The sequence below is a fragment of the Helianthus annuus genome, chromosome 6 (assembly GCF_002127325.2).
Source record: "Helianthus annuus cultivar XRQ/B chromosome 6, HanXRQr2.0-SUNRISE, whole genome shotgun sequence".
NCBI classification, from domain to species: domain Eukaryota; kingdom Viridiplantae; phylum Streptophyta; class Magnoliopsida; order Asterales; family Asteraceae; genus Helianthus; species Helianthus annuus.
The window spans coordinates 133,312,589-133,321,729 of record NC_035438.2 but is presented as its reverse complement, the minus strand read 5'-3'; the positions used below and the strand labels follow the sequence as shown (position 1 = coordinate 133,321,729).

Here is a 9,141-nt window from a genome sequence, read left to right as displayed (position 1 = left end):
CCGACGGCCTGATGCCCCGTCGGCGATGGTGCGTGGATTTTCACTTGATGCCGACGTGCTATCTCGCTGCTTACGGACTATTTGGGCGACGGAGAATTGTACCAACCGTCGGCGACGGCCCATATGGGCGTCGGCGACGGTGCCTAAATGTCTGATTTTCTGTTTCGTCCATTTCTTGAGTCCGGTTGACCCGTTTCGTATCCCGGTGGTTCCGTTTTCGCTCCGGTAACTCGCAAAGCTCCCGAAAAGCTCCTTAAACTCTGCTAGACCTACAAAACAAGTATCTAATCAAAAGTAGGCTATTCGAAATTAAAACTTGTGTAAAAACATCAAATTAAACAATTACAAGCACCGGTTTTCGACCACGTATCACATCCCCACACTTGTCTTTTGCTTGCCCTCAAGCAAATCTATTTTTCACTTTCACGTGGGTCGAACAACGAATACACTCCCCATTCCTGAGACTAAGGTTAAGGTCCGATGTCATGCTAAAGTTCAAATTCTTTGCAATTTTCAACATATTTAATTAAAAGATGATTTCTCATACAAAAATGGTTACCCAAGATTAACTCGCCCGTGAAACCAACACTTCATGCACATCCCTCACAATGTTCTCTCCACTCGGCTTATAAATTTGCTAATTAATATTTATAATGTATTAGCACTTCAAAGAATGTTCACTCAAAACCGATTAGAACACATACCCGCATAAGCTTGCAACTCAATCATTCTCCACTATTGATCACGAACACTAAGCACAAGTCATAAGGTCTTGTAAGGGTTGTAACGGGGCTAGGCTAAGGGTAGGAATTAGGATATTTTTAAAGTGGCTAAGGCGATGAAAATTCGATGTTTATTACAAACCACTAATCTTGAATAAAACTTAAATATAAACATCAACTATGGGCAATAATCATTTACCCTTTTATTCGACAACTACTAACACTTCTTTTTGTGTTTTTCTCAATGCTTTTTCAACTTTTTTTTACCAATCAAAAGCAACTATACAAATATGATTCCTATAATCGAATTTTCATCACACGGGTTTAAAAGAAAAGGTTTAATGGTTATGGGCTATAGGGTGGTCAAACGAAAGGTTTAGGCTCAAAATGGGCGACTAGGGGATTTATTTGGGTAAGGATAGCTAAATGGTTTTAAGAGAAAAGGTTTACCTAATGCCTTAGTCATTCTCGTGCTTGTATTCGGTCTATAGTCTCAAACGTATCAAAAGTTGCAAGTTCTACAATACATGACTAATGGTCCACTCAAACAAAGAAACATAGGTATGTAATCTATGATATAAAAGTGGCTCAAAACCTCACATATCTAAAAGGGTATGGTATGTGGCATGCATAAACTACTAATTTCTTAGGCGGATTATTCCCAAATAACCACCCACTAAATACCCGTCATGCTATTAACTTGAACTTGACCATGACAAAAGACCAAATGGGTTGTGACATCCCTCGTTGACTTAGTTACTTGTGCTTTTAAGATCGCTTTTTAGACAAGATATTTTGAAAAATTTTTGAAAATTTCCCCCATCCCCACACTTGAGGTAAACATTGTCCTCAATGTGTAGTGTTTAAATGAACGGGTCAAAAACGAAAATTTTTACTACTCCCCCATCCCCACACTTGAAGTACATATTGTCCTCAATGTGTGAAAACTAGAGTATTAGATGCACAAGGGATGTGACACGGTTAATTCCCCAAATTTTCACCCCGGAAATAAAATACAAAAATACACTCCACTTATTGCTAAACTAAGAATCAAGGTAAAAAAGGAAATGCATGCACCTGATTTTTTGCTTGATGCCCATGTCTTCTTCTTCTCTTCATAAAACCGGTTGTCTCTCGAACATCATATACCTACAAATTCTAACCCTTGTGTAGAAGCATGCTTCTCACAACCATTGAAATTTGTTAGGAATTTAGTTATACCGTTTTTATAAAAGTATTACCAAGTCATGCGTTAAATTACCTTGATTTTTCTGGAAAAATAAATTACAACAACAACAAACCTAACTCACTTTCATAGGAATCACGGTTGCATTTAGCTCATGCAACAAGCCCTTTTAAACCCCCCAATAGCTTGGGAGGACGAGAGGTCTCGTGAGGGTTATATAGGGAACACACCCACAACTTTCATTTAACTAGGCAAGAATTTAAATAACAAAACGAAAATAACGAAAACAAAATAATATACAACAACAACAACAAAAGACATACCTCGCCTCTACCGCTGATATCTCTCGTTAGGGTTCACTGGCGGGTTCGGCTGATACGGATAACCAGTGAGGGCCTCAAACATATCCCTGTAGTTATCTAGCGGGCTCGACTCTTGTTGAGGTGGCGGTTGGTACGGAATCGGAATGAAACTAGAGCCGACTGCCTCGGGCCAATGAGGGGTTGGATCGGATGGCCCTTGCGGATGAGGAAGGTTGGGGTAATCTATCCACCTCGAGTGTTCAACATATGGGAGTCTGGCTTGATAATCTCTTTGATGGCGCTCTTGGTCATGGAGCACCTTGGTGTTATTAATCGCCATCTGGTTAGAGAAGGCCAACGCTCCCCATCGGCGTTGGTCCAACTCTCTTTGTGCAGTTTGGCGCCTAGCCTCCTCTTCTTCCCATGCCCGTCTGTGGGCCCTTTCTTCCTCCTGCAACTGTAACAGGCGTTCCATTTGTGACTGCTGTAACGCATGTTGCAGTTGCTGCTCCTCCATCTGCTTTTCCATCCTCTCACGGAAGGATGTTTGAAAACCCCATTGCTCTTGTGAGTACGCCCCTTGCGCCTCTTCCCATTCTCTCCTGCTTGCATGGTACTCTCTTGCTTCACCAATGTCACACCCCGACCACGATAAAACAACAAAACGTGGCAGAAACATCGGGGAGTGTTGTAACAGAATCATTGTTTCAAAACACACGGAAATTTGAAGTTTCGTTTTATTCAACATTAAACATTTACATCGTCTTGAAATCTAACAAACAAGTTACACATAGTCTATCATTGTTATTAAATCACTAAGGCCTCGTCCCGTCCTATGTGAGTATGCATCCTATCAATCAACATCATTCAACAATACCTGAAACATATGTGAAAACAAAGTCAGCAAAGAATTGCTGGCGAGTATATAGGTTTTATGAGAGTGTCGGATTCATGGCTAGTTTATATGTTGTAGTACCTCGTTAGACTCAAAGAGTCAAAATACATACCTTGTTTTGAAAAGTGTATTACAACATAAATAACCAACTCAAATCAAATTGGTTATAGTTTGTTATAAAATCTCGTAGCCATGATTCTTAACACAAAACATTTAGTTAAATCAATTTGTAAAAATCTCGTAAAAACTCATTAACAAAACTCGTATGGTTTATATCATTTCAAAAACCTCGTTTGTGTGACATCGTCTCAAAATCGTTTACCCAAGTGAACTAAATAACGCCACGGTATGTAATATGATGAAGACACTTATATATAGGAAGTACCAGTGGCGTATCCACCATGCTTTCATCACATTACACCCGTCCCGTTATCTAAACACTAACCAAAAACCAATCGTTTATCCAATTCGTTTAATTCATCAAAAATCGTTTCAGTCGTTTAAATCATTCTCGTTTTAATTGTGAAACTACTTTTGGTCGCCTCGCTAATAATATCCAAACCTTCGTGACTCGCCTATCGCCAGTCTCGCATTAACTAACCACCAAAGGGTAAGTTAACAATCATCTCGCATTAACTAACCACCAAAGGGTAAGTTAACAATCATCAGATTCGGTCGTTACCCACCTAACCCACACATAACCATGGGTGCAGTCTGGTAACGGGATTTGTCAGATCCTAAAGTACCATAACCTAATACTGGTCGGTTCGGCCAAAATTAATGGATATTATTCGTTATGTAATTACAACCAACAAGCTTGTTCACATTATCAAAATCGTTATTAGTTTTAATATAAACCATCTTAATCGTTTTTGGAAAACATCGTTTAAACATTGAAATCATTTAACACATATGGATCACCCCAAAACAATCGAAAACAGTAAAATAGGGGAACTATGTACTCGCCTGAGAATGCTTAGCGGTCTTTGAACAACAACCAAGCAAAGCTAGAGGGAGCACGGGATCAATCGGCAACCTAATAACTATATAAATAAACCGGACCTAAGTCGGAGGATCGGATAGGATGAGGTCTTGTAAACCAAATGAGTTATTGGAACTCATATGACATGGTTTAACAATGCCTACATACTAAAATTGAAACCTAACCTAAGTGCTTTCGACCCGTTACGACCCATTAAGGTAGCTTATGCTACTTTAACGCGTCGTGCGCGTAAACGCGCGTTCGAGACGTCTAACCAGTCCTATGACAAGTATTATATGCCTAAACATGTTTAAATAAGTTGCATAATCAGTTTAGGTGACAAAAGTTAGGTTACATATGCTTAGAGTCCAATTATGCATGAAAGGGGCATTTTGGTAATTTACCTAAGGCATATAATCTACCTATCATATAACTACTTAAACTCGGTGACCATAAGGTATAACCTCGGAAGGTTATTCCCTATACAACTATGGTCACTAAACATGCTTGGTCGGATCCTAAAGATCGACCAAACGGGTCGAGTTCGAAAGTCTAAGCGGTGGTTTAGACCGCTTGACTTACGACTCTAAACAAGCACTAAACTAAAAGTGACGAGCTAAGTATGTTAAAACTTGCTTAACTAAGTTAGAAAACATGTTTTAATATCAAAACAAAGTGTTTTGATACTAAGAGTAGTTTGGTTGCAAAATACGCTTAAATGCGCATTTTGACCGAAACTACGACTCGTCACTACGCCTAGTCAACGTGGTAATCAGTAGGCATAGTCACTAGGGACTATAACCATCGTGATTAGGCTCACGTTGCGAAGTTCAAACGAACTTCTCGTTGGCCATCTCGTGGTCAAAGCTGAAAGTCAAACAAAGTTTGACTTTCGAGCTAGGAAAGCAATAAAAGAATGAAAGAGGACTTACAAAGGGTCCAAAAAGATTTGGTTCCAAGTATTCTCAGGTAGGAAGTGAAATATCACAACCACTTAGAGAAATCTCAGACCAAATGTGCAGAAAATGGAATGGGGACATGGCTTTATATAGTTTTCGTAAAACCGTTAGGATCATTTCTTGGAGAGGAGGGCATGATCCAAGCCATACAAGTGTCAAGGAAGGATTGGGGGACTTGGAGAACACACAAACCAGTCCATAGCATTGAAAACCAGAGATCAAAACCAGCAAAAACGAGCAAAATGACCAGATTCAATGTTTCTGTCTGATAGGCTCACGCGCCCCGCGAAAGAATAAGGCTTGGGTTTACGCGGGCCGTGTCACACCCTGGCTTTGCGGAAGCGTGGTTAATTTGGTGTGACTTCTTAATACCATAGCTTAATCATAACAAAGCTATATGAAGTAAAAACATGCAAGATCATCCATTAAACTTTAAAAACCAAATACAGTACCATTGTCTTAACGGGAAAACACCCTAACAACCATAACATTGTTCAACAAACAAACAAAACATAAACATGATTTAAGGTCTGTGACTTGTCCAGGAAAGAGTCACATTCCCTAAACCCCGGATGACCTCGGAAACTAGTGCAGCGGGAAAATGTGCCATACCGTGCCAGATCTTTTAATTCCCTGAAATACATGTAAGTTGAAAAATCAACAATAATGTTGAGCGAGTTCATGCGAAAGTGAGTAAATAAACCTTTGTAGTTATCAAAATCCTGGTATGTAGCAAATAAGGAAAAAGAGATCACCAATGGTTTGCAAGGCCATTGATACGTGTGAAGTGCAAGTAGGAAGACTCAACCCTTGCGATTTTGCGTCGGTGCACAAAGTCACCCCGAGGTCCGTTATGCTGGACCTGGGGTTGGGCTCGCTACACCCAGATAGATCTACCGCTTACGTCCCTCGGTCCTACAATGAGGATTAATGGCCTCCAGTTCCCGCCTACCCACTCACATGATCTAAGTAGTAACCCTCCTTACGCTAATCATACCATGTAAAAAGTACTCATAATCATAGTAACATGTATTTCACCCCCGCAGTTTAGAAAACTGAAAACAGTTAAGAGAAAAGGGGGACATGAACTCACAGTCGGTGCGTCTCTACCAAGTACTCCAAATCAGGCAGCTGTGCAACGACCTACATGTGCTAATTCTATTAGACGGACAGCCGTGCCTTAGCTTTATATTTTGAGTTTTTGGGAAATAGTTAGACAACTATTCCGTGTTTACTTTTCGTATATACTTGGTAGTTAATCTCCTTCCCAAGGATGGGGGATTTAATACATGTGCGTTCGAATTATAACGTTAAGTCTCACTTAATATATTTTTATTTCTAATTCCAAAATATAAATATTTTTCTCAAAAATATTATATTTTCATTTCTCATAATTTTCCCCAAAAATAATACGTCGATAAAATACGCGTTCATAAATATTTCCGTATAATGCGTAAGTTACGTTTTATCATTCGAGTGGTAATAGTAATTACCGGTGTAACTTATATAATTATCGTAGAGGCGTTCGTATTATTTTGGATCTGTTAACGTTCGTAAATATTATTTTTACTCTAAAAATAATATTTATGTATTTTTCACAAAATAATCATAAACAGTGTGATGAAAATATATTTACTAAATATATATATTTATCACGTTTAGTTTTTGTGAAAATCCCACCTCCGAATATTTGTAAATAAAGTCGTGGCGAAATATATTTTGAAAACATGTCAAAAATAATTCTAACACTTGTAGTGTAAATAATTCTAAGTGTTAGGTTTTTAGAAAAATTTCGCCAGAGTTTCCTCTGTAACTGGAGGTGGCCACGCTTTCAAGCGTATCATTTTCTTTTACTAAACAATTTCAACAACTTCTTTATTCATTCAAACAATTTCCGACACATCAACTAGTCGACAAGTATGTAAATCGCATAATTACATGAACTTGTAGTTTTTCCGAAACTATAGTGTAAATCCCATTATATTTTGTGGATCTTTATATAAAGTAGTTCGATCTCGTAAAAACCTCGTTTTTAAAGTAAATCCATCTTTACAACTTCTCGTCATCTTTTACAAAGTTTGTTATTTTGTCGAACTTTTCATTTCACAAGTGTCTACACACTTGTGGTTTATAAAAATCATACTTGTTAGTGTAAGATCCGTCTTTTAGAAAAACATGATTTCTTTGATACGTGGTTCTTTGAAAATACCGTTTGTACATACGCAGATCCGCTAGTTTCAGACACTATTTTACAAGTAAAAATACTTTTACACAAGTTCATGTTTCTCGTGTGGTAGAGTTTCACCTTTTAACCCTTATCTCATTCAAAACAAGCTTATGTCAAGATCCATGACCTTAACCAATCCGGGTTAAATGATGATCCGAGCTACCACAACATAGATCGGGTCTAAATAATCATAACTTTCAATTACTACAACATTTACACAACTAGTGAGCTTTTAACCAACAATACTTGCATTTTTAGTAAACTTTAATGCATGATTTTGTAAGATTTCGAGTTTTAACCGTTACAACACACATTAACCACCTTAGATTAGTTCAAGAGAGTGTTTTAAGCATTATACCTCTAGCTCGAGGCTAGGGAAGAATCTACGCGTAAATGAGGTGGATAAAAGCTAGAGAAAGAGGTCCTTCGAGCTCCGAGTGCACCAAGCTTCCTAATACGTGACCCTTGATGTTTGTATATGCTTGGAATGAAGAGATGAGAACTCGAAAATGGATGGATGGGGAGAGGGGGGTTCGGCCGAGACTTAGGGAGCAAGGGAGAGAGTAGTTTTGTGTGGTGTTGTATGGTGAATGATCTCTAGTGCATTACTAACTACTTATAGACAAAAGTGTGGTTTAATAACCAATGGATCCCTTGTCATCTAGATATTAGGCACAATGTAATATTATAATAAAAAATGGTACATGACAAGGTCACAAGGTGACCGATCGGCCCAAAGGGGGGGGGGGTTCTTGGTTGAATTCTAACCATTAGTTAGGTTATTAGTTAAGGTAACTAGGTTAAGTTTAGGGATTAACTTGGTTAGTCACGTGTTGTGCTTTAAAGCGGGTGTTAAGGTGTTCCGGGACCCTAACTGGCTCAGAAAAAGACCAATAATATTACTGTCAATATTTTCATGTTCCGGGTATAGTCCGGTTGTTTGGTTGGATAGTAATCCGTTAATGTGCTTAACAAAGCTTTTATGTGTCGTGAATACCATTTCTAGTGACACAACTTATTCCTGACACTTTGGAAAGTGTCTAGTAATATTTTTCTCTTGTTTTGGCACTTTATTAGTTAGCCAGAAGCTGATTTGTTCATTAAAGTGCTGTGTTTTGTGCTCAGTGTATGTTTTAGGCACATCCAGTCATCGTAACTTATTCCTAGAGACGCAGTTCTACAACCCTTGTATCCCTACACTCACTGTGGGTGTAGTAAAATATTTCTGGCTCATACAGGCCTTAGAGGCAGTATCTGCCTGATGCTGGCTTTGTCAGCATGTTCAATAGGTTATCCGTTCATAGTGCTACTGTGCTTTTGTGCATCATGTTTGTCACTAGAGTTCAGCATGTAAATAATGTAGTGACAACAATTAGAGTATGATGCAAGTATGTACAAGTATCAACAGTCAAGTAGTAGTTCATCAGTAATTTCAAGTAAGCACAGTAATTTAGCAGCAATTAATTATTAATTAAATCATACGGATACCTGGTTTAGTGAGGGTTGTCACATTCTCCCCCCGTTAGAAAAATTTCGTCCCGAAATTTAAGTTCTGCTTGTAGAAGCAGGGTTCTTGGGAAATAGATGGGGGTATTTCTCTTTCATTCGGTCTTCACGCTCCCAGGTGAATTCAGGACCATGGCGGGCATTCCAACGAACTTTGACGAGCTTGACACTGCTCCGGCGGGTCTTGTTCACTTTCTAATCCGTGACCTCAACAGGTTCTTCAACGAAGTGGAGCGTGTCGTCAATATGAATTTCGTCGGTAGGAATGACAACGGTATCTTGCGTTGGACTTTTCTTCAGATTGGATACATGAAATGTATCGTGAACACGATTCAGTTCGGCAGGTAAGTCCAACTTGTATG

At 38.8% G+C, this 9,141-nt stretch overlaps 1 protein-coding gene across 1 annotated transcript; it reads right to left on the bottom strand.

Moving 5' to 3' along the window:
- Window positions 1-2,238: 2,238 nt before the first annotated feature.
- LOC110933592 lies at window positions 2,239-2,739 on the bottom strand. The gene has a single exon (XM_022176806.1). It carries the CDS (start codon window positions 2,737-2,739, stop codon window positions 2,239-2,241), a length of 501 nt encoding a protein of 166 aa, XP_022032498.1.
- Between the last annotated feature and the right edge of the window lie 6,402 nt (window positions 2,740-9,141).

Coding starts and splice junctions, on each gene's coding strand:
- LOC110933592 (XM_022176806.1), bottom strand. CDS start 2,739: ATGGAAAAGCAGATGGAGGAGCAGCAACTGCAACATGCGTTACAGCAG.